Raw genomic sequence first — 25,203 nt, 5'->3', positions numbered from 1 at the left:
GGCCAGGAGGCAGGAGAATTGGGGTTCAGTGGGAAGACATTTCCAGAGTTGAGGTCCACAGGTTTAGGGAGATGTTGGATGTGGGAGGTGAATGAGATGAAGTCATGGATGGTGACAGGGGTTCTGCTGTGGGCCGTCAGGCATCCAGGATGTGACTGGACAAGATGGGGCAGCAGGAAGTTTGGGAAGGCAAGGAGAGGAGCAGATGACAACATCTGAACAGTGCCAAGAGTTAGGGGCGCCGATCATCCGTGCACTCAAGAATTGGCTTATAACGTGTAGTCAGCCCTCCATGTACGCAGCTCCTCTGTACCCACGGTTCCCCCATATTCACGGCTCTTCCATATATGCAGATCGTGCAGCGCTGTGTTATTTACTGTTGACAAAAATCCTCATATAAGTGGACCCATGCAGTTCAGACCCAAGTTCAAGGGTCAGCCGTAGCAGAGAATGAAATGTAATGCAATCTGGGGTGTGTATGTTCGAGTCGTTCAGGAGAAATTCCGTTCATTCATTCAGTCCACGTTTGTTGGGTAGCTGCTATCTGCCAGAAGCTATTCTAGGTGCTTGGGAACGCACCAGTTAACCAGAGAAAGCGAAACAGAAAATTCTCATCTCTTGTGCAACTTCTATCCTAAAGCAGGGGAGACAATAAACAGCAAACACTCCATAACGTACTTAATTCTATGGTAAAGGTGACTAGTATATGGAGAAAGAAAAATAAGAGGGTAGGATAATGAAGATGAAAGGCTGGTTTGGAGCACTGGACGTACCTGTAATTCAGTGACGAAGGTGGGCTTCGCTGAGGTCATATATGAGCACAGATTTGGAGGAGGGGCAAGAATGAGCCATGTGACGTCTCAGGGAAGAGCACCCCAGGCAGGGGCCCAACCTGCACCGAGGATTTATGGTGGAGGAACAGCCGGAGGCCCTTGCGACTGGGGCAGAGCGAGTGTGGGAACAGCAGCAGAAAGTGACAGAGACACAGCAGGGCCAGGTCATGGAGGGCCTTGGTGGGGGGGGGGGGGTCATAGGAAGAACTTGGTTTTACTCTGAGAGAAATGGGGAGCCACTGACAGGTCTTGAACAGAGGAATGACTCGAGAAAGTAATTTGACTTTTTTTTCAAAGCATCCTTCCGGCTACTGTGTTGAGAATAGACTGTTGGTGCAGGAAAGGGAAGGATTGTTGCTAAGAGTGGGAACAGAGAGAAAAGAGAGGCGGCTCCTGCAACAATCCAGATGACGGGTGATGGTGGCTTGAGCCTGGGTGGTAGCAGTGGGGTGGAATCTGGGTATATCCTGAAGGAAGACCCAACAAAATATCCTGCCAGATTGAATAGGGAATGTGAGAGAACAAGGAGTCAAGAATGACTGTAAGGTTTAGGACCTGAACAATGGACAGCTGGAATCTGAGATAACATGACGTTTAACAGATTCCCATCAAACAAAGCCCCTGCGGAGTTCCAAAGTCAGAACACATCACCACCCTATTCCTTTGCTTGAAAAAGTGAAACAGTGAACTCTGCTCTGTGAGCCCATGAGTGAAGCAGAGCCCTTTCCCCAACATCCCTTTCTGCAAAACCAGAGCCCAGGCACAGAGGAGGCGTTTCAAAGAATCTCACTTTGGGATGTAGAAAGAAGCAAGGGTCAAGGTCACTGGCAAGGGTGGGTCTTGGGTGAATGAAGACCTTTCGGCCCCAGATGTTGGTGCCGGCTTTGAGAGCTGATTCTCTAAATGCAGAAACATCAGCCTCAGAAGTGCCCCGAGGTTGGCTGCCATATGCGGCTGGCAAGCATCCCCTGAAATCAGCAGATGAATAAAGCACTTATTGGTATAAATATCACCACCACAACAGCTGGGCGCCTTGCGAAAATAAACAATGACACAGCATGAGCATCAGAAAAGCTGCCCTCGGCACCTGGAGGGGAGGTTCTTTGAAGTGGCATCAGCATTTGTCTGCCAGCGTGCCGATGCCAAGCCAGCCCACAGCTTCAGCCAGTCCAGCAACACAGACCACTCTGCCATAGGTCCCGAGTGTTGTTAGCTTGCTCCCAAGAGGACCAATGCCACGTCCTGTGGTTTGACGGGGGACCAACCATAAGGGCTTATGTTGTGACTACCTGTAAGTTGCAGCAAAATAAGGCTGTGGAGAGGATGAGAGCTCTCCAAGTGCTTCATTTCCTTGCACTGCCACGCAAATCTGCCCGCCTCTGCTCAGAACCCTGTAGGACGTCCCTCACTCAGCCATCCCCACCCACCCACAGGGATGCTTCTGTTCTCCGCAGAGGCTGATTTTCAAAGATAATTAAGAGCAGTGGGGGCTCAGAATAAAGGCTCTCAAAGCGACAACATTCGACCTTAGAGTTTTTTTTCTTTTTTTATCTCCTTGGGACTCCAGAGGCCTGTGGTCAGATTAGTGAGGCAAAAATCCTAGAACCACAACATTCAGCAAATGACGTTGTGGTTTCCGATGGGCACGTTGGAAAGAACCTTTTCAGTCATACCCAGTAGCATTGACAGGATCGCTCCCATCTTTGTGGGCTCTGTGGTTAGACCAGAGGCCATGGGGCACAGACACCAGAAAGAAGCCCCTGTCATGGTCATGCCACACCTACCATACTGTCTAGAAAGCTCAGGAAATGCTCTATGCCAGCTGTGAGGTAGGACCAGGTGGTGGGCAGAATCTTGCCCCCACACAAAGATGTCCACATGCTAATCCCTATGTTGTAAATCTGTGAATGTGTTATCTTACACGGTAAAAGGGACTGTGCAGATGTGATGAAGTTAAGGATCTTGAGATACGTAGATTGTCCTGGGTTATGCAGGTGGGCCTGCTATTAGGGTCCTTCTTAGAGGGAGAAAGGATGATTAGGGACAGATCGTGTGACAATGGAAGCAGAAATTGGAGTGATACGGCCACAAGTTAAGGAATGCTGGCAGCTTCTAAAACTGGAAAAGACAAGGAGGAACAGCTTCTCCCCTAGAGACTCCGGAAAGGAACACAGCTCAGCTAACACTTTGATTTTAACCCCGTAAGACTCCTTTCAGATTTCTAACCTCCAGATAATAAATTTGTGTCATTTTAAGCCACTACGTTTGTGCAAGTGTGTTAAGCAGCAGCAGGAAACTAAATCAGACAGCAAAACAAAGACAGAAATTCAGACCTGGAGGTGTGGGGGTCAGAGCCCCCGTGCAGAGTGGGAGACCGAATCCTGGGGAAAATCCAGAATCAGCCTGGGGTATTGGAAAAGTGACTTGAGCTGGAGAGATCCACGTCTGAATCAGTGTCCATCAGTAGTCAAGAGGGAGAGCCCAGGAGAAGGCAGATGGCTACCTTGCCAACTGCAGGAGGCTTGCTGAGCTGGGGCAGGTGGGGGGGGGGGTCCTTTTAAAGGTCAAGGAGTACGCTTCCTAGGCTGCATTCAGCCATGCATTCATCAGCATACATTTCTTGAGAAGCTGCATGTGCCAGGCACAAACCTAGACACAGCAAAGGACAAAAGAGGCACAAAAAAATCCCTGGTCCCCCTGGTGCAGGCATTCTGGTGATGTAATAGCCGGACTGTCTTGGGTGTCAGAGAGAATGGAAATATCTTCAGCTGGAACCTTCTCACCAGGTCCCTCAAGTTGCAGGGAGAAGGTGACCAGGAAGCAGAAGGGACAGGGGACCAGTGTCTAGGTAGCATGTCACACTGCCCCAAGCACTGTGGGTGGCTCTGGAGGAACCAGCAGATTGCGCCCAGCACATGCTCTCACTGGCCTGGTGTCAGGTTCCAGGTCAGGGAGACCCAGCCTCACTTCTGTTGTCCCCAGACGGCAAGTGCCAGGGCTTAGCACTCCTCACATGTTCTGCTCGCTTATTGTATTGGCTCTGCTCGGAGTATCCCCTGAGCATCTCAGTGTTTTACTTGTCACTAATTCTAAGGAGTACACTTTACCCTGCTTAAATCTTTTCTTAAGATTTTTAGATTTTAAGATTTTATAAATTTAGTGTTCTCCAAACACCCTTCAGTGTTCTCCATGTCTTCCCTCCACAGACTCACTACTTTGAAAGCTTTTATTTCCCAAACTGTATTTATTAATATAATAACTTGTTTTCTTGTCTCTCTTCCGTAAACATAACTGCCTCGATGAATTTCTGATCTGGAGGCCGTACACAGAGCTAAGACAATGAAGTGCTCTAAGGCAGAGACTCAGTGTCCTTCACTCCAGGACAACAGTGCGGTCCCCTGTGGCTTTTAAAAACTTAGAAGACACCTCACTGGCTTTCTCCTGCCACCTTTATGGACCTCACTTTGGAAACCACTGATCTGCCCCGGGTCCACTTCCTCTCATCTTGCAGGTCAGGAAGCTGAGGCCCAGGCAGGATTTCTCCAGTCCCGCGGCCCAGGACCCCCCCGACAGGGATGGCGAAGAATTTCACCACCTTTCAAACGACAGGGTTTCCAGGGCCCCTGTGCCTGATAAGCACCGGCTTGCTGGTACCTGGGAATACAGAGCAGGAAGGAATGTTTCTTAGTTTTAAATAGATAAGAGGCCCCGGAAAGTCTGAGAGTTCAGGTGGTGCAAAACCAGGTGGAAGGGGGAGGGGGTGGGGGTCGAGAACGATGTGTTCCCACAGAGCTCCTGGGCGTGAGAGAGGCAAGCTTGTCATCCTCGCAGGAAAAAAGCGGAGGTGGTATTTCAGAGATGTCCTTTCCTGTCATTGTGCCTGTGAGACAAATAGCAAGCATTGATATCCCCATTTTTATCTCGGCTGTGAAAACATAGCCTAACATGCTAGCAGCACACGCGGAACGCCCACGTCTGTGTCTCCGCAAGCCTCAGGTCTGGCCTTTGCAAGGGGCTGTTTCTGTCTCTACCGCGACTGGAGCAGTAGAGTAACAAGTCTGGGGTCGAGAGACCAGAGTTCAGGTTCTGGCCTTGCCACGTACTTGCTGTGTTGCCTTAAGCCAATTTCTTATCTTGTCCAAGTCTTAGTGTTATCTCCTACAAAATTCATGTAACTCAGATGTCAGCCAAGTTCACTCTATCTTTGAAGATTTCAATAAAATGGGCTCTGTTTCCTGTTCCCCTTCCTGTGGGAAAGTCCACTGTCCACCCACAAGGTTTCTGGGAATTCCAGAGGAGTCCTGGGTTCATGGTCACCTCGAGTTCCAGCTCAGGCTTTAGTCGGGTTCATATCTCAGCAGTGCCCACGACTGAAGGCTGATCATCACACACCCTCGTCCTTAAGCCCCACCTCGCCTCCTCACACCTGGCGGCACATCTTCCCCCACCGGCTGCCCAAACTGCCTCCTCCCTCCCTCCACCTTTGCTCCCACTCCTCCCTCCTCAGCTCACCCGCCCCTTCCCCAAATGTTGTTCTGTTCTTAAGCTGCGTAATTCGGCTCTTTGTTACCTTTTTCCAAAACCTGTCCTGAGCCTTTGCCTTCCACCCACACTACTCTCCTCCTTAGATGTTTTCCTAAACTCCCATCCTTCCTTCCTGGAAACAAACTGACGCACCTGTCAGAAGAGTGCGTGTCCACCCACTCCGTGTGATTGCATTACTCACTCCGTGGGGCAGTGGAGAGGGTGAGTGGGGGAGAGACGGGCGAATGTGCTGCGATTATGGTCCACGTGCCTTTCTCTCTCTCTCCCCTGCTTCACACCCTCTGATTTGCCCCGAGTCTGTCTTCCTTACCTGGCCACAGTGTTGGAGCCAATTAGATATTTTGGGCTCTTTGTGGAATCTATTTAAAGAAATTTTATCATCACTGATCCGAATTTTAAAGCCAGTTCAGGTGACATATTTTTCTCTTAAAAATACTAGTTCGCTCCATCTTTAGGTGGCCTGGGATTGATTTCCCCAGCCCCGCCGAAGGATCACAGGGACCTTGACAAGTAGAGCCCTTAATTTCTGCAAGCTGGATTACCTGGCTTTTCCATTGTATCAAAGTATTTTTTCATTAACAAAAGGCATCACTGAGGTGCACTGAAATACACTTTAGAATTGTTTATCCCAAAAATAGGCCCAGATGCTAGTTTTCATTTAACTCATCAGAGCATGTTTATTTCAGCGACTAACAAGCTTTCTGATTCCATCAGCAAGAAAATGATGTGTAACAGGGAGGCGACCTTTGTGTTTGTTATGTTTCACGTGCGAGCGTGCACCCCCAAAGGACATCTTTCCGTGGCTCAAACAGCCATGGAGATCACGAGGTGGAATAATGCGTGGCAGCTGTTCCGGGGCTGTCCATACAAGCTTCGTGACTGCCGCTTGGTTTAACTTGTTCTGACAATAAACAGCAAAAGCCCCTCTGCTTTTCTGGGGGAAGCATGGCCATGTCTAAATCAGCAGCTGCACCAGCTGCCTTGGCTCCCAACCCCCCCCCCCAGGTGTGGTCATCAGCCCTGCCCTGCATATCTGCAGTGGCGAGGCCCCCCTCCTGCAGGCAGCACCACCCCTCCTAGACGGATGGGTACCAAAAGGAGGAGGAGGGGAGCACTAGGCTATAAGCTAGGAGGAGGCTGGGCTGTAGGCTAAAGATTTGGAATCTACCTCGGAGACATCTACCTCCCAAGTTTCCCATCTAAGGAGAATAACAAAGTTGCACTGAATGTACCTGTGGCCCCAGGTCAGCTGGATCCTCTTGGTTTTAGAGAGCCAAGCAGGCTTCCTTGAACCCCCTATTTCTAGGGCCTTAAGATAAACACCTTTCCCCAAAATATCTATAAACTGTTTTCCTTTTTTAAACTTATAATTCTTAAAAACTTCGTACAATTTTAGAGGTTACTTTCCATTTACCGTTTTTACAAAACATTGGCTGTAGTCCCCTTGTTGTACAGTGTATCCTGTAGCCTGTTTTACACCCAGTGATTTGTACCTCCCCTTCCCCCACCCCTGCTGTCCCTCCACACCTCTCCCAACTGATAACCACCAGTTTGTTCTCTCGTATAAGCGGCATCATACAGTATTTATCTTTCTCCATCTGAGACTCATTTCACTTAGCATAATGCCCCCCAAGTCCATCCATGTTGTTGCAAATGGCAACATTTTGTACTTTTTATGGCTGAGTAGTATTCCATTGTGTAGATATACCACATCTTTATCCATTCATCTGTTGATGGACACTTAGGTTGCTTCCATAGCTTGGAAATTGTAAATAATGCTGCTATGTCCATTAGAATGCATGTATCTTTTTGAATTAGTGTTTTTGATTTTTTTTGGATATATACCCAAGAGTGGAATTGCTGGGTCATGTGGTAGTTCTCTTAAGTTTTTTGAGAAACCTCTGTACTGTTTTCCACAGTGCTGCATATAGTTACATTTCCACCAACAATGTACAAGGGTTCCCTTTTCTCCACAGCCTTGCCAATATTTGTTATTTGTGTTTTTTGATGTTAGCCATTCTGACAGGTATGAAATGATATCTCATTGTGGTTTTGAATCGCATTTCCCTGATGATTAGCGATGTTGGGCATTTTCTCACGTGCCTGTTGGCCATCTGCATTTCCCCTTTGGAAAATGTCTAGTTAGTTATTCTGCCCATTTTTACTTGGGTTTTTTTTTTTATGTTGAGTTTTATGAGCTGTTTATACATGTTGTATATTATCCCTTACTGGTCATATCATTTGTAAATATTTTCTCCCATTCCATAGGTTGTCTTTTCATTTTGTTTATGGTTTCCTTTGCTGTGTATAAACTTTTAATTTTAATTAGGTCTCATTTATTTTTTTATTTTATTTCCTTTACTTTAGGAGATGGACCCCAAAAAATAGCTGTGATTTATATCGGAGTGTTCTGCCTATGTTTTCCTTAGCAGTTGTATAGTATCTAGTCTTACATTTAAGTCTTTCATCCATTTTGAATATATTTTTGTATATGGTGTTGGAGAATGCTCTAATTTCATTATTTTACATATAGCTGTCCATTTTCCCCAGCAACTTTTATTGAAGAGACTTTCTTTTCTCCATTGTATATTCTTGCCTCCTTTGTCATAGATGAATTGACCATAAGTGCTTGGGTTTATTTCTGCACTCTCTATCCTGTTCCCTTGATCTATGCATCTGTTTTTGTGCCAGTGCCATACTGTTTTCATTACTGTAGCTTTGTTATATAGTGTGAAGTCAGTGAACATGATTCCTTTAGCACTGTTCTTTCTCAAGTTTATTTTGGCTATTCAGGGTCTTTTATGTTTGCATACAAATTTAACAATTGTTTGTTCTAGTTCTGTGAAAAATATGATTGATATTTTGATAGGGATTGCATTGAACCCCTTATATTGCTTTCATTGGTTTTTATTTACTTCTCTGTCTGTTGTTCTGACTGCTGTTATCCTATCTTCTAAGTCACTTATTCGTTCCTGTGCATTATGTAGTCTGCTTTTGACTGCCTTTAGCTCAGCTCTTATCTTAGCAACTGAGTTTTCTGTTTTTAATTGGCTCTTTATAGTTTCAATTTCCTTTTTTAAAATATTCTCTGTGTCTGTTGATAGTCTCTTTTAGTTCCCTCATTGCATTGATCACCCCCTTTTTGAAGTCATGATCTAGTAGACTGTTGAGGTCTATTTCATTGATCATTCTTTCAGGGGAATTCTCTTGTTCTTTTAATTGGGAGTAGTTCCTCTACTTCTTCATTTTACTTACATTTCTCTGGCTCTGTGGATTTAGGAATGTCAGTTATCTACTTTGGCTTGAAGGGCTGTTTTGTTTTTTGTTTGTTTGTTTTTATTTAGGAAGCATTCCTGTGTAGACTGCATCTGATAGTTTTGTTGCGAGGGCTGTTCTTAGTATGGATGGCTGCTGCATCTTTCTTCTGTGAGTGTTGGCTGTGTCCCTTTGATTGGCAGTGTGGTTGGTGTCGTGGTGCTCAGAGCCTGCCCTGGTGGCGGTTGTTGACCTGGGCCTCCTTTTTTGTTCTGTAGTTGTCACAGCCTTGACAAGGGCCTAGTCTGCTCCCCTGTTGCTAGAATAGAGGCTTCTAGACCCGTTTCTGAGCTCTGGTGTGTAGGAAGTAGGGTTGGAGCACTTCAGCTGGGAAGAAGAGTAGACAGGAGATGTCCCCTGGGAGGGGCCCTCTGTGGTGCTGTCTGTCACTTGTTATGCGGGCTTACAAAGTACTCTGTTGATGGTGCCTTTGTCCCCGCCCTAGCTGCAGGAATGTCAGCCACCTGCTCTGAGCCCCAGGAACCACCAGTGCAGATCCACCAATGGCAGGTGCTGGGACCCACCGTAGCAAGCATGCAGTCACACACCTGAATCTGTGGTGTGCCACAGGGTTGGCACAGACCCCAGCCCTGCCTCCGCACACAGTACAGGACGGTGGCCTGCTGTAAATACCCATACTTGCCACCGCTGTGAGTCCGATCTCCGCTCACTGCCCATTTGTCCCAGAGGCAAGGGTCCACAAAGGGTCCAGAGAGAGCAAATCCGCCGTCTCTGCCTGGGGCTGTAAGCAAATCTCAGTTGCAGGGCCACGGGGTATGGATTCAGCCTTCAGCCCTGCCTCCGTGCAGCAGTGATGACTGTGACCGAGCCCCACCTCTCTCTCCCGAGAACACACCAACAAGGGAGCCGAGCGGAGAAAGCACCTGGGGTGTGGCTGCATTGTGCCCCCACCCCCACACACCAACAGGGTGCTTTTTTTATGGGGGTCCCAGGCTGTTCTGTTCTGCACACACTGCCAGCTGGAGCTCACACTACCCTCCAGTCCCCTAAGGCTGCCTCTGTGCAGTGGGCCTCAGCCCTCTGGGCTCCTCCCCAATCACAGCCCATCCCGGCTCATTCCTGCTGGCTTGAGTCTAGTGCTGGGGATCCCAGGGACCCTTCGTGGCAGTTCCCCTTAGTTCTGTCTTTCAAGCAGTTGTCACTTTCTCCTCCTAGCCTCGGAAGCTCCACTTCTGTCCCCGCTGACCTCCCGGCTGGAGCGGGGGTGTCCCAGTGTGAGGGTGCCTTTCTTCCTATGCCTCTCCCTCCCTGCAGGACCAGTCCCGCACTGATTTTTTCTTTCTCCTTTTTTTCCTTACTGGATTTTGTGAGAATCCTTCTGTATTTCGAAATGAGAGACACTCTGCCAGAGTTCAGTAGGAGTTCTGTGAGATTCAGTGGGTTTGTAGATGTAATTCTTGGTGTATTTGTGGGAGAGGGCGAGCTGTGAGCTCTCTACTCTGCCATCTTGGCTCCGCCCACCTCTATCTTTTTGAATTAAGGTTCCCTCTGGATATATGCCCGAGAGTGGGATCACTGGATCATATTATAAGTCTGTTTTTAGTCTTTTGAGGAATGTCCATACTGCTTTCCATATTGGCTGTACCAAACTACATTCCCACCAGCAGTGTAGGAGGGTTCCCTTTTCTCCACAGCCTTCTCCAGCATTTATCATTTGTGGACTTCTGAATGACAGCCATTCCGACTGTTGTGAGGTGATACCTCATTGTAGTTTTGATTTACCTTTCTCTGGTAATTAATAATACTGAGCATTTTTTTCATGTGCCTATTGGCCATTTGTATGTCTTCATTGGGAAATTGCTTGTTTAGGCTTTCGGCCTATTTTTGGATTGGGTTGTATGTTTTTTCTTTTTAAGTTGTATGAGCTGTTTATATATTCTTGAAATTAAGCCCTTGTCAGTCTCATCTTTTGCAAATATTTCCTCCGATTCTGTAGGTTGTCTTTTTGTTTTGCTTATGGTTCCTTTGCTGTGCAGAAGCTTGTAAGTTTAATTAGGTCTATTTTTGCTTTTATTTCTATTGCTTGGGTAGACTGCCCTATGAGAACATTGCTGAGATTTCTGTTAGATGATGTTTTGCTTACGTTTTCTTCTAAGAGGTTTGTAGTGTCTTATGTTTAAGTCTGTAAGCCATATTGAGTTTATTTTTGTGTATGGTGTGAGGGAGTGTTCTAACTTCATTGATTCACATGCAGCTGTCCAGTATTCCCAACAACATTTTCTGAAGAGACTGTCTTTTTGTTTTGCCTCCTTTTATGTTTTGCCTCCTTTATCAAAGGTTAATTGGCCAAAAGTTTGTGGGTTTATTTCTGGGCTCTCTATTCGGTTCCATTGACCCATACATCTGTTTTTGTGCCAGTACCATGCTGTTTTGATTACTGGAGCTCCGTAATATTGTCTAAAGTCTGAAGGGTTATTCCTCCAGCTTCATTCGTTTTCTTCAGTAATACCCTTCAAAGACCCTGCTTTGGCAATTCTGGGTCTTTTGTGATTCCATATAAATTTTGGGATTATTCTAGTTCTGTGAAAAATGTTCTGGGTAATTTGGTAGAGATTACATTAAATCTGTAGATTGCTTTGGGTAGTATGGCCATTTTAACAGTATTGATTCTTCCAATCCAAGAACATGAGATATCTTTCCACCTTGTAACAGCCTTTATTTTAAAGTATATTTTATCTGATATAAGCATTGCTACTCTGGCTTTCTTTTGATTTCCATTTGCATGGATTACCGTTATCCATTCCTTCACTTTCAGTCTGTATGTGTCTCTAGATTTGAAGTGAGTCTCATGTAGGCAACATATATATGGGTCTTATTTTTGTATCCATTCAACCTGTCTGTCTTTTTGCCGGCTATTTAGTTCATTTACATTTAAGGTAATTATCAATATATATGTCCTTACTGTCATTTTGTTAATTGTTTTGGGTTTGTCTTTGTAGATCTTTTTCCCCCTTTCTTTTGTTATCTTCTCCTGTGATTTGATGACTGTCTTTACTGTAATGTTTGGATTCCTTTTGCTTTTCTATGTATATATCTATTGTAGTTTTTTGGTTTGCAGTTACCATGAGGTTTTTGCATAACAGAGTCAGTCTCTCTATTCCCCTCCCTCTTCCTCTTTCTCTGTGTGTGTGTGTGTGTGTGTGTGATTGTTTTAAGTTTCTGATCACTTAATTTCAAATGCATTTTAAAAACCCTGTTTCTATACTCTCCTCCTCTCATGATTACTGTTTTTCATATTTTACATCTTTACATCTAATTGTCTTATGTGTCCTTTAACTGCTTATTGTGGATACAGATGATTTTACAACCTTTGCCTTTTAACCTCCCTACTAGCTTTGTGTGTGGATAATTTCCTACCTTTCTGTATGTTTGCCTTTCCTGGTGAGCTTTTTCATTTCATAATTTTCTTGTTTCTATTTGTGGCCTTTTCTTTTTTGCCTAGAGAAGTCCCTTTAACATTTGTTGTAGAGCTGGTTTGGTGGTGCTGAACTCTTTTAGCTTATCTCCACTTCACTTAGCTCTTCTTCTGGGGTTTTATCTTGTTTCTTCACCTGGAACATGTTCCTCTATTGCCTCATTTTGTCTAAGTTACTGTCTGTATTTTTATGGCGTGGTAGGTTAGTTACATTTCTTGACTGTGGAGAAGTGGCCTTCTGTGAAAGACATCCTATGCATCCCAGCAGCACATTCCCCTCTGGTCTCCCAAGCTATATGCTCTAGGGGTCCTCCCTAAGAGGGCTGTGTGGATCCTTCTGTTGTGGTGGGCTGACTGTGTGGGCAGTCTGGTAGGCTGGGCTGGCTCCTAGCCTGGTTGGCTGCCAGGCCCTGCCTTGTATGGATGCTGCTACCTGCTCTTCAGTGGAGCCTGATCATGAGGTGACTGGCTGCAGAGCACTAGGGAACCCCAGGGCTAGTGCTGGCTCCCTAGTGGGTGGAGACAGGGTCCCAGGGCTGCTGCCTGCCCACTGGTGGGTGAAGTCAGGTACTGAGATGAGTGCTGGGCTACTGGCAGGCGGAGCCGGTTCCTGGAGTCTGGCTGCAGGGCCTAAGGATCCCAGAGCTTGTTACAGGCCATTGGTTGGGGAAGCCAGTTCCTGATGCAGTTGGACATGAGGCCCAGGTGTCCTGAAGCTTGTGTTGGGCTGCTAGTGGACAGGGCCAGGGCCAAGGCCCAGCTGGTCCCAAGAGGGTCTGGCCTGCTCTGGTGGGCTGGTCTGCAGGCTGCGTGATCATAGTTGTCTTGTGTCTGCCCCCTGGTGGGTGAGCTGGTCTAGAAGCTAGTGCAGCATCTCTGGAAGGAAGGGCCAGTGCCTACCCACTGGTGGGTGGAGCTGGGTCTTGGCCTTCTCGTGGGCAGGACCGTGTCAAGGTGCATGATGTCTAGAGATGGCTGTGGGCTCAGGAAGTCTTTGACAGCTGGTCTACTGATAGGTGGGGCTGTGTCCCCACCCAGTTAGTTGTTTGGCCTGAAGCACCCCAGCACTCATGCCTACAGGCTGTTGGATGGGGCCAGGTCTTAGCACTAATGAGCCTAGGTGGCAGCTACCTTTAACAGTGTTCACATGGTAGAATGTTCCCAAATATAGCTGCCACCAGTATCTGTGTCCCCAGGGTGAGCCCCAGCTACCCATCCCCCACCTCTCCAGGTCACTCTCCAAGACCAGCAGGCAGGGCTGGCCCAGGCCCCTATCAAGTTACTTTTGCCCTGGGTCCTCGTGCATGTGAGATTTTGGGTGTACCCTCTAAGAGTGAAGTCTCTGTTTCTCCTAGTCCTGTGGGGTTCCCTAAATTAAGTCCTGCTGGCCTTCAAAGCCAAGTGATCTGGGGTCTCATCTTCCCAGTGCAGGACCCCCAAACTATGGAGCCTGACGTAGGGCTCAGAACTCTCACTCCTGTGGGGGAACCTCTGCAATACAGTTATTCTCCAGTTTGGGGGCTGCCCACCCAGAGATAAGGGATTTGATTATATCATGAGTCCACCCGTCCTGTCCATATTGTTGTGGTTCCTTCTTTGTCTTGAGTTGAAGATCTCTTCCGGTACATTCCCGTCTTTTACATCAATGGTGGGTCTGTAGATAGGTGTGACTTTGGCATGCTCATGAGAGGAGGTGAGTTCAGGGTCTTTCTACTCTGCCTTCTTGGCCACGCTCCTATAAACCATTGGTGTTTATATGCTTGTGGTCTGGCCCTTCACATGTGGTCTTTGTTCCACTTCTTTTTTTAATTTATTTATTTTTAACTTTTTTTTATTGAGTTATAGTCATTTTACAATGTTGTGTCAAATTCCAGTGTCGAGCACAATTTTTCAGTTATACATGAACATACATACATTCATTGTCACATTCTTTCTGTGAGCCACCACAAGATCCTGTATATATTTCCCTGTGCTACACAGTACAATCTTGTTTATCTATTATACATTTTGAAATCCCAGTCTGTCCCTTCCCACCCCCATCTCCCTGGCAACCACAAGTTTGTATTCTATGTCTATGAGTCTGTTTCTGTTTTGTATTTTTTTTTTTTTAGATTCCACATATGAGCAATCTCATATGGTATTTTTCTTTCTCTTTCTGGCTTACTTCACTTAGAATGACATTCTCCAGAGACATCCATGTTGCTGCAAATGGCATTGTTAGTTTTTACGGCTGAATAGTATTCCACTGTATAAATATATCACCTCTTCTTTATCCAGTCATCTGTTGATGGACATTTAGGCTGTTTCCATATCTCGGCTATTGTAAATAGTGCTGCTATGAACATTGGGGTGCAGGTGTCATTTTGAAGTAGGGTTCCTTCTGGATATATGCCCAGGAGCAGGATTCCTGGGTCATATGGTAAGTCTGTTGCTAGTCTTTTGAGGAATCTCCATACTGTTTTCCATAGTGGCTGCATCAAACTGCATTTCCACCAGCAATGTAGCAAGGTTCCCTTTTCCCCACAGCCTCTCCAGCATTTGTCATTTGTGGACTTTTGAATGATGGCCATTCTGACTGGTGTGTGGTGATACCTCATTGTAGTTTTGATTTGCATTTCTCTGATAATTAGTGATATTGAGCATTTTTTCATGTGCCTATTGATCATTTGTATGTCTTTCTTGGAGAATTGCTTGTTTAGGTCTTCTGCCCATTTTTGGATTGGGTTGTTTTTTTCTTAAGTCACATGAGCTGCTTATATGTTCTATAGATCAAGCCTTTGTCAGTTTCATCATTTGCAAAAATTTTTTCCCATCCCGTAGGTTGTCTTTGTGTTTTACTTATGGTTTCCTTTGCTGTGCAGAAGCTTGTAAGTTTAATTAGGTCCCATTTGTTTATTCTTGCTTTTATTTCTATTGCTTGGGTAGACTGCCCTAGGAGAACATTTTTGAGATGTATGTGAGATAATGTTTTGCCTATATTTTCTTCTAGGAGGTTTATTGTATCTTGTTTACGTTTAAGTCTTTGTTTATGTTTAAGTCTTTGATCCATTTTGAGTTTATTTTTGTGTATGGTGTAAGGGGTGTTCTAGCTTCACTGATTTACATGCTATGCTGCTGTCCAGTTTTCCCAACACCATCTGCTGAAGAGACTGTCTTTATTCCATTGTATATTCTTGCCTCCTTTGTCAAAGATTAGATGACCGAAAGTTTGTGGGCTCTGTTCCACTTCTGACTCACCAAAGGAGCAAAACTCAGTTCCTTGCTGGCTTCCACAAGAAATCCATGTACCTTGAACATTGTCTGTATTATTATAAATTTACTTAATATTTAGGAGGTTAGAGGGGGAGTCACATGATACACTGATTCACCCTCAACCTTTTCACTGGTTCCCCTATGCTCCTAATTTTCCTCCTTTATCTCTTGGGTCCCTCTCAAGAATAACCCACAAGTCTTCGCCTTTGACATACAGAACAGTATCCCCATATCCCAGATGCCACTTGTCCCCACTGCTCCCCCAGGCTGGCTGATCAGGAATTTTCACAAGGGCAGTCCTTTGGGTATCATCCTAAAGAAAAATTGTCATGTGGGCAGCTGCTTAGAAGGGGAAAACCCTTCACTTTATCCGTCTTGTTTTGAGTGACCCTCCCCGACACTGCCTAATAATATTTCACATCGACTGACTACTCACTAGTTGCAGATTCCTTTGCTAAGCAGACACGTTAAGATTCACAGCCACTCATAATTTAGTCCAGAGAAGCTAAAATATTTGGCCAAGCCACTCAGCTAGCGAGTGGCAAGGCTGGGATTTGAACCTAGGGTGCTTCAAGCAGGAACCCCATTGCCTTTTGCTATACTGCATACACAAGCCAAAACGGTGGTACCGCGGAGTTAACCCCAGCACTTGGACATCAGTACAGTCTTGAGCTAAACCTCAGAAGACATTTCTTACTGATGAGAATCACTTCCAAGCCTCAAAGGGTCACTAGGAGCAGAGCATTGGCTTCCCTCATTCTCACTCCTGTTTCCCACAGCTAGATTTATGTGCGAGGTCTCGGGCTTGCTTGGGAGGAGACCCTGATGATCCTTGGCAGCTTAAACACCACATCTGCCCACACATGACCCGGCTGAATGTTACCCGCACCACTGCTGATGTGGTCTCATGCATTAGGGAACTCAAGTGAAAGGATGGCTCTGATACAGGACGAGAAGGACCCTGCAACCTTCCCCAGCCCTCTGGGCATGATGGAGAGTGACCTGGAAAATCAAATGCAGAGAAGTGTCCCAAAATATAGGAGTCTTGTTTGAGGCAGAGTAGAACCTATTAGCTTGAGAAATTGGTCTGGAAATCTTATTAAAAGAGACAAATCATGCCACAGTCTCTCCAGACTGAAAATATTGGGGGGTAATAGACTTTCCTTAATGCCTCGGACCGTGTACCTCATGTCAGAATCACAGCCAACCTCTGGCAAGGCTAAATTCAATGCAGGTAATAAAGACAATTATTTTTTAAAAATTGGCAGTTCTGATTCATTCTGATTTCTCTGGCTAGCCACTGACTTATCTGTAGCAGACCCTCATTACTGTGAAGGTTGCAAGGCAGAAGAGCCAATGGCAAAGAGAAATGAAGTTCAAATTGTGGATCTGTCATTACTGCACAGCTCAGCAGATGACTGTCCAGCACTCCCCCACCACACACATGCATGCGCGCACGCACGCACACAAACACACATCCCCCTCCTTTCTTAATATTTTCAATTAACCCCGATGGAGGTGCCAGGAAAGCAAGGCACCACTGCATTAGAGACCTTAATCTTGCCCGTCTTTGCTATTAAAGAGGGGTGATGAGTGGAAGAATTCTTCAAATGTATATGTTAGCTATTATCATTATTGTTGTGATTTTTGTTGAGCACTGAAAAGTTCAGAAATACGAATCACTGGAATTTAGTGGGCGAAGGGCTTGTTTCTCATGCATTATCTCTGTGTCCTTAGCACGACCCTATGGGACAAGAGTTGGCAAACTTTCTCTGCAGAAAGAACCAGATAGGAAATAGTTTAGGTTTTGCAGGCTGTGTTCTCTGTCGCAGCTACTCCAATCTGCCATCATAGCCTGAAAGCAACCACAGACAATAGGTAAATGAGTAAGAATAGCCGTATTTCAGTAAAACGTTATTTACAGAATCAGGCACCTGGCCAGCTTTGGTCTGTGGGCCATCGTGTGAGCGATGTTGTCCCTAAGCAGGAGTTTGGGTTCCAGGCTGGGAAGGTGGGAGACGTGTGCTTTTCTCTCTCCTACATCTTCCCTCCGCCCTGCTCATCCTTTCTGGGTCTAGTTCTGGAGGAAAGACAGAGTTAAAGAAGTTTTTGCATGTGACTGTCCAGGGTGAGTTGGCTGTCCTCTCAACAAAAGGGAGAGCAATCATTTTCATGAAAATCCTGCATCCGTGGTCCTGTGAGGAGGCCACCAGGTTGCTTTGGGTCACCTCTGTCCGTGTAGCTCCTTGTCTGCAAGCTCAGCGTAGGTTGTGGTGAACCCCGCTGATGAAGAGGGTGGATCTCAGAAGCTTTGGTGGGTCTTTGAGCCTCAGATCCCTCTTCTGGGCAGCCCCCAGGTGGAGAGGCTTTCTAACACATGGACTGTCCATGCTGGGATGGCCTCCAGCAAGCCTGCAGCCCTAGTCTCCTCTGTGTCCCTGCAAAGTATCCCTCTCCATGCTCCTTGGGAACCAGACTTGGCCCTTCTCTGAGCCACAACCCCTGCCACTAACCTTAATATTCTTTCCCCAGTTGAAGTCAACTAGGGACTCAACAGATACAGGGGAATAAGGTATCTGTCTCTATTTCTTAATGACACTATAAACTTAAGGGACAACTTATGTTTACTTAGCATAGACCGGGCTCTCTCAGTCTCTGCAACACTGAGATCTGGGGTCAGATTCCTCTCAGGGGAGCCATGATGTGCATTTTAGGACATTTAGCAGCATCCTGGCCTCTACTCACAGATGCCCATAGCAACCCCCAGGTGTGGCAATCAAAAATGTCCCCAGACATTGGCAGATGTCCCCTGGGTGACAAAACCACCTCTGGCTGAGAAGCACTGTCTTAGTCTGGGAAGCACCCCGTGCCTTTTGCTTTCAACTGTAGGTTCTAATTTCCAATTCTAAACAAATTGGGAAAGATAATAGGGAAAATCCTTCAACACCATGTTACATTATCTTTTGGTGCAAGGTAAGCGTAACCAGCCCTGTGTTACATATGAGAAAACCGAGGCCTGGGCCGCACAGCTAGCAAGCAGCAGAGACTGGATTTGGACCCAAGCCTGCCTGATGCCAAAGCCTGTATAGTTTTAAACTACTCATCATCTGATGATGAAATGAACACTGAAGGTTTTCCTAGAACAGGGAACGCTGCCATGATTTGCATTGAACTGGAGATGGTAGCTGCCCTTCCTGCAGTGTTCCAGCAAATCTTGACAGCAGCGCTTCAAGGTACATCGTATTCTCCCCATTTTACAAATGGGAAAACTGAGGCCCAACAAGCCCAACAAATGGCTTGAAATCAGCACAGCAAAGATGTTTAAGCCCAGTGTTTCTCTGTTTAGAGCTTTATCTGTTCAACAACCAAAAAAAAAAAAAAAAATTGGGTGACTTTATCCAGCAGGAAAGCTGTTTAATTCCCTACATAATACTTTACCTTTCTAGTGGATGTGTCCTGCAGGCAGTAAGGAAGCCTTGGTGATAAATGACCCCAGTGCCCTCCCCCTAGGCCCTGCCCTTGACTTCTTTCTGTGAACGCTTTCCTTGCCTCAGCTCTGTATGCAGTACTGGCCCGAGAAGACCTCGGGCTGCTATGGACCTATCCAGGTGGAGTTCGTGTCCGCAGACATCGACGAGGACATCATCCACAGAATATTCCGTATCTGCAATATGGCTCGGGTGAGTGTACCGCCACTGTTGCTTCCCAGGCTCCTCCCTCCCAAAACAGATGGAAGCTGCGGGGGGAGGACCCTGCGGGCCAGCCAAGAGTCTGTGCTGGGTTCTCCTGATCATCTCGTCCTTGGGGGAAGTGATGTCTTTGCCGATTCCAGTAATGGCTCCCACACATGGGGACATCCAGCCTGCCATCTGCCTGTTTCCTGACACTTGCTGCCATGTAGACACAACTCAGGATATAGTGCTTCCCTGCTGTGTCGCACTTTTGGCTTGAGTTGATGCAGCCTTTGATTGGATCCAGTAAGCTTTGGGATAGACATCGGGAATACTAAGATGAAAAATAGTAAGTTGCTTCCACGAGGAATTTCACTGCTGAGTGGAGGAGTATTGGGTAGAAAGGAACAGATGGGTAATATATGAAATGGTGGCTAACTAAAGTGACTTTGGTCTTTACTGGGGGCTCAGGGTGAGCAGAATTCAGTCCCTGCCCTCGGAATTCACTATCTAATGGAAAAGCAAGATATGTTCTGGCACGTGATCTGCAGGGAGAGAGATTTCTGCCCAGTAGAGTCAAGGAAGACTTTCCTCAAGAAAGGGACATTTGAATTGAGTTTTGAAGACTGTGTAGAAGTTTTTTAGGTAGAGAAAGGATGCAGAGCAGTCATGGCAGGAGAATCAGTGTGCACAAAGGTATACAGGTGGGTATGGGGATAGTCTGTGACTCCCCATGAGGACATCACAGCTTAGACCTCATTTATTCTGTCTTCCACTGCAATGCTGCAGCCCCCAGGGTATCTGGAGGGCCTGCATCCCTAAGCATCCCCAGCAGAACAGCCCTAACAGCCTCTCTCTCCTCAGCCACAGGATGGGTATCGTATTGTCCAGCATCTCCAGTACATCGGCTGGCCCGCCTACCGGGACACGCCCCCCTCCAAGCGCTCTCTGCTGAAAGTGGTCCGACGGCTGGAGAAGTGGCAGGAGCAGTACGATGGGAGGGAGGGACGCACTGTGGTCCACTGCCTGTGAGTACTATAGAGGGGTCTCCAGGGCAACAGGGTGGTGGGAGATAAGACATCCTTGAGGATGCTGCCGGCCACAAACACCAGTCCTAGGCATGCATGGCCATACCACCTCCATAAAGACCAACGGGCGTGTATTCAAGATGTTACAATCCTTTAATGGACCGGGGTTGCCAGTGTGTTGCTCTGAACAATTACAATGACATATTATTGATTAAAAAATCTGGAGGCCTCTCCACAAATATGGGGAATGGGAGATGGCTCCCAACAGGGAAGGGAGCCCTCCACTCTCCAGCAGGAGGCACGCTGTGTCCCGGGTCACAAGAAAGCTCAAGACAAAGTGGGTTCCACTGACTAGATCCTCCTCTATTATTTCCTGGAGAAAAAGAAGAAAGGGGCGTGCATTGATTAGTGAGCTTAATGCCAGACATTTTACCTTGCTTTTTTAAGGTTACACTCCATTTATAGTTATAAAATGCTGGCTGTATCCCTTTGTTGTGCAGTACATCCTTGTAGCTTATTTATTTTATGCATAGTAGTTTGTGCCTCTTAATCCCCTACCCCTATAGTGGCCACTGGTTTGTTCTCTGTATCTGTGGGTCGATTTCTTTTTTGTTATATTCACTAGTTTTATTTTTTAGATGCCACATGTAAGTTATATAGTATTTGTCTTTCTCTGTCTGACTTAATGTCATCTAGTATAATACCCTCCAGGTCCGTTCATGTTGCTACAAATGGCAAATTTTCATTCTTTTTTTATGGCTAAGAAGTGTTCCATTGTGTATATAGACCACATCTTCTTTCTCCATTCATCTGTTGATGGGCACTTACGTTGCCTCCTTATCTTGGCTATTGTAAATAATGCTGTTATGATCATTGGGGTGCATGTATCTTTAAAAACACTAATTTGAAATGTTTTTTAGTATACACCCAGGGGTGGAATTGCTGGATTATATGGTAGTTCTATTTTTAGTTTTTTAAGAAACCTCCACACTGTTTTCCACAGTGGCTGCACCAATTTACATTCCCACCAGCAGCGTACAAGGGTTCCCTTTTCTCCACATCCTCACTAACATTTGTTATTTGTGTTTTTTGATGGTAGCCATTCTGACAGGTGTGAGGTGATATCTGATTGTGGTTTTAACTTGTGTTTCTCTGATGATTAACGATGTTGAGCATCTTTTTGTATGCCTGGTGGCCATCTATAAGTCTTCTTTGGAAACATGTCTGTTCAGGTTGAAGCAATGTCTTTATCATTTGCTCAGTGCTCTGAGGATCCCTTTGCTTTCAGAGACTGCCTCTTCACTGCCGCCCCAGGTACCCACAAAAGTCCTTGAAAGAAACTGCTCTGGGAGGGGGGTCATTCAGCCTGGCCTGTTGACACTGACAGGGCCATAGGCTCTACTCAAAAAAAAAAAAAAAAAAAAGACTTGGCTCAGACCCTGGGGCTCTCCCAGGACTGGGACAGCTCGTGTTCTGGATTTGAGTTTATTTGATTTACAATGCTGTTAGTTTCTGATGTACAGCATAGTGATTCAGTTATACATTATTTCTCATTATAGGTTATTACAAGCTAGTGAAAGTAGTTCCCTAGGCTATACATTAGGACCTTGTTGTGTATCCACTTTATATATAGTTTGTATCTGCTAATTCCAAACTCCTAATTTATCCCCCCACCTCACCCTGCTTTCCTCTTTGGTAACCGTGAGTTTGTTTTCTGTGTCTGAGTCTATTTCTGTTTTGTAAATAAGTTCATTTGTATCATTCCACAGAAGTGATATCATATGATCTTTGACTTACTTCACTTAGTATGGTGATCTCTAGGTCCCTCCATGTTGCTGCAAATGGCATTATTTCATTCCTTTTTATGGCTAAGTAGTATTTCATTGTATATATACAAAAAATCTTTATTCAGTCATCTGTCACTGGACACTTAGGTTGCTTCCATGTCTTGGCTATTGTAAATAGTGCTGCTGTGAACACTGGGGTACATGTGTCTTTTCAAATTAGAGTTCCCTCCAGGTATATGCTCAGGAGTAGGCTTGACGAATTATATGGTAAGTCTATTTTTATTTTTTTTAAGGACTCTCCATAATGGCTGCACCAAATTACATTCCCACCAACAGTGTAGGAGGGTTCCCTTTTCTCCACACCCTCTCCAGCATTTATCATTTGTGGACTTTTGAATGATGGCCAGTCTGACTGGTGTGAGGTGATACCTCATTGTAATTTTGATTTCTCTAATAATTAGTGATGTTGAGCTGTACTTCTCTGATTATTAGCAATATTGAGCATCTTCATGTCATTCATGTCATGTCAGACATTTTAAATTAATTATACTTCCATTACTGGGATGAACTGGAGCTTCTATCTCCTGCCTTCTGAGGGGTACTGCCAGGGCACAGGGATGCCTGGTCAGATGTTGTTCTGCAGGGTGGAGTTCAGGACCCTTAAAGGGCTGTGGCTGCTAAGCTGTGCCACCTCAGGAAAATCACTTAATTATCTGTCCAGTGGGTATGCTGAATTACATCAACTTAAGGCCCTAAGATAGAGATCCTCAATGTCACGGCACAAATCTGCAGCCACAAAGCTATGATTCATAATCATCCACTTGGCTTCTTAGAGCTTAAAATAATTTGGGGAGAAGTGAGGGAGAGGGTCTCATTCTGTAAAAAATGTTGTGTTAAAGGAAGTTGAATTAGTATTTCTGGAGCAGGTGGAGGCAGCAATAACATCTTACCGACCCCAGAATTGAGTTCAGTCTTTTCAAAACTAGCTCATTGTTCCCTCTTTCAAATAGGTGGTGCACACAAGTCAGGAGAATCAGAGAGCTTAAGGGAGGTTAAACACACCCTTAAGGGCCACCACCTAGAGCAAGCCCCTTCCTTTTCCCAAAGGATGAAATCAGACTGGAGTCCAGGAAGATGTGACGTGTCAGACCAGTGGGTGACGTCAGCCAAGCTAAGCTGTCTCTGCCCATCGCCCAGAAATTGGCAACTGGCTTCCTGCCAACTAACCCTGCTCCCCGCCATTCCCTCCTGCAGTCAGGGGCACCCTACTCACCTGGGTCTCAGTCCACGAAGCTCTGAGATGCCTGTGTCCACTCACCTCTTCCGCTTAGACTCTGCTTTTTTGCTTCAGAAAATCCTGAACCCTCCTTCTGTGTGTTGTGGGGGAGGCGGTAGGGGTCCCTTCCTACTCTTTCCCACTTAAATATTTTTTAGCCTGCTTTTTTGCAGGAGTACCTTTTTATCCGTGTCTTCCATCACCAAGGTGACCAGCAATTTGAACCTAAGGAAAAAGCACAGAAGTGTCCTTCTATGAGCAGGGACCTTGGCATCCTTGGAGGACAGAGACACCAAAACAGACATGAAAACGCAGGCACTGGCCAGTGAACAGTGGGCAACTGTCTGTACTTGAAACATCTGGTCGCTGGGTGTCCTGTGGATAAAAACATCTGGGCGATTGACTGAGGGGCTTAGTTTCTGTCCAGATGTTCTTTAGACACAGACCATCACAGGAGATCATTAGTTGCTCTTGGCAACACGCCCAGGAGTTCCAAATCTGGCAGATTCCTAAAGAGACTTTCTGTAAAGAGTTGGAGGGGTGTCTCCATGAAGATGACTTATGGGGCATCAGGAAGGAGGAGTGACAGAGGGCCCTCTATTTTCCACATCAGTGGGGTCTTGCCTAAACCAGGGTCTATAAATAGAAACGGATCCTTTCAGGAGTCAGCATCTCAGACCCAGCCCAGCCCCACCCAAAACCTAGGCTAACAGATTATTATTAATAATCTACTGTTGTCCTTGGGGGACGGGAAGGACTAGGAAGAGCATCACATACAACCTTCCATTGTCTTCACTGGATGTGTAGGTGAATCCAGAGCATCCTTTCGGACAAGGATGCAGGCACCACACACACAAAGGCACTCTATCTCTACCCTGAGGGTTTGGGTCACTGTCTGTGGCTGGCTGACTGTCACATGTTCATAGAACCAAGGAAACCTCAAGGTAAGTAAACGCTCAGAGGCCATCCCCTTCCTTGTACCAACTAAGAGCCTAGGGCTCAGACACAGGAGGTGACTTGCCCAAGGTCAAAACAGGTTCACAGCACAAATGGGACTCAACCCATTACTCACAGCTCAGCTGAGGCTTCCACCGCTGCCTTACCTGGCCTTTGCCAGAGGAGCCACTCCCCACAGTGGGATTAGTGGGTGCCTGAGGGGGACCCGGGAATCTGCCTCACCTCTTCCCTCCGTGCTCAGGAACGGGGGAGGCCGCAGCGGGACCTTCTGTGCCATCTGCAGCGTGTGTGAGATGATCCAGCAGCAAAACATCATTGACGTGTTCCACATCGTGAAGACACTCCGCAACAACAAGTCCAACATGGTGGAGACCCTGGTGAGTGTCCCAAGCCCTGTGCTCCAGTAGCCAGGGCTGCCCAGGGTCCCCTCAACCTGAAGGAAACAGCATCACAGTCAGAACCCTCGGCCCAGGCTGCTTCTCCAGCCCCCACGGTCCTCCCCCTTCCAGCCTCACCAGCTTCTCTTCTGCAGAGCATTCCTAATGTTAATCTTGGCACACCCTACTATGTTTTGCTTTCTTCCCATTCCATAGGCAAGTATCACTAATTCTGGCTGAGGGGAAGGGAAGCTGGATTAGTAGAATGTGAATTATGCTCTCAGTTCAGCCCAATCCTATTCTAATTAATTCATGATGACTTTCACCGTGTACAGCACTGGGCTAGGACACCGTGCAGAAAGGGGCGGGAAGAGACCCGGCAGGCCCAGCCCCCGGCGTTCAGACCTGGTGCAGTGATGGAGACCGCCCTACAGGGGGAACTCGAACAAGTCTTTAAACCCGCCTTTTGAGTGGTCTTACGCAAAGGGAGGGCCTAGCCGAAGTCTGGTCCTCGGCCCAGCAGCAGCGTCACGTGGGAGCGTTGGGGGAACGTGGGCTCCTGAGCCCCAGTCTGGATTGACTGAATCAGAATCTGTGGACAATTTTAAGCTGACTGTTAGTACAGCTGTAGCTAAGATTTTCTCTGTATCCGGTATCTGTAGACTAAAGGCGTTCTTCCCTTTCCTTTCCATCTCTTGTCTTCTCCCCCTGTGCTGCTCCTCCACT

The 25,203-nt window shown here is 46.3% G+C and overlaps 1 protein-coding gene and 1 long non-coding RNA gene across 15 annotated transcripts in view; one reads left to right on the top strand and one right to left on the bottom strand.

Moving 5' to 3' along the window:
* The window catches only part of PTPRT (protein tyrosine phosphatase receptor type T), a 944,743-nt gene that overhangs the window by 913,293 nt on the left and 6,247 nt on the right, over positions 1-25,203 (top strand). For 6 of the 10 annotated variants that reach the window (XR_012500633.1, XR_012500634.1, XM_074347294.1 and 3 more), the window contains 3 exons: positions 18,936-19,061; positions 19,917-20,080; positions 24,342-24,477. Coding sequence is in view for 5 of the 10 variants with exons in the window: in XM_074347294.1 (XP_074203395.1) it covers positions 18,936-19,061; positions 19,917-20,080; positions 24,342-24,477 (426 nt within the window). In the remaining 5 variants the exon portion in view is untranslated. Of the gene's footprint in view, positions 1-18,935; positions 19,062-19,916; positions 20,081-22,974; positions 24,088-24,341; positions 24,478-24,812; positions 25,199-25,203 lie in introns of those variants that run through there. The other 4 variants (XR_012500631.1, XR_012500632.1, XR_012500630.1 and 1 more) reach the window with 2 other exon arrangements.
* The window catches only part of LOC141574053 (uncharacterized), a 310,500-nt gene continuing 305,511 nt past the window's right edge, over positions 20,215-25,203 (bottom strand). For 4 of the 5 annotated variants that reach the window (XR_012500636.1, XR_012500635.1, XR_012500638.1 and 1 more), the window contains 3 exons: positions 24,323-24,533; positions 23,323-23,368; positions 20,215-20,453 (listed from right to left, as the gene is read on the bottom strand). This is a non-coding gene — a long non-coding RNA (uncharacterized LOC141574053). Of the gene's footprint in view, positions 20,454-23,140; positions 23,369-24,322; positions 24,534-25,203 lie in introns of all 5 variants that reach the window. The other variant, XR_012500637.1, reaches the window with a different exon arrangement.

This window comes from Camelus bactrianus, chromosome 19 (genome assembly GCF_048773025.1).
Source record: "Camelus bactrianus isolate YW-2024 breed Bactrian camel chromosome 19, ASM4877302v1, whole genome shotgun sequence".
Taxonomy (NCBI): domain Eukaryota; kingdom Metazoa; phylum Chordata; class Mammalia; order Artiodactyla; family Camelidae; genus Camelus; species Camelus bactrianus.
This window is presented reverse-complemented; position numbering and strand designations above follow the sequence as displayed.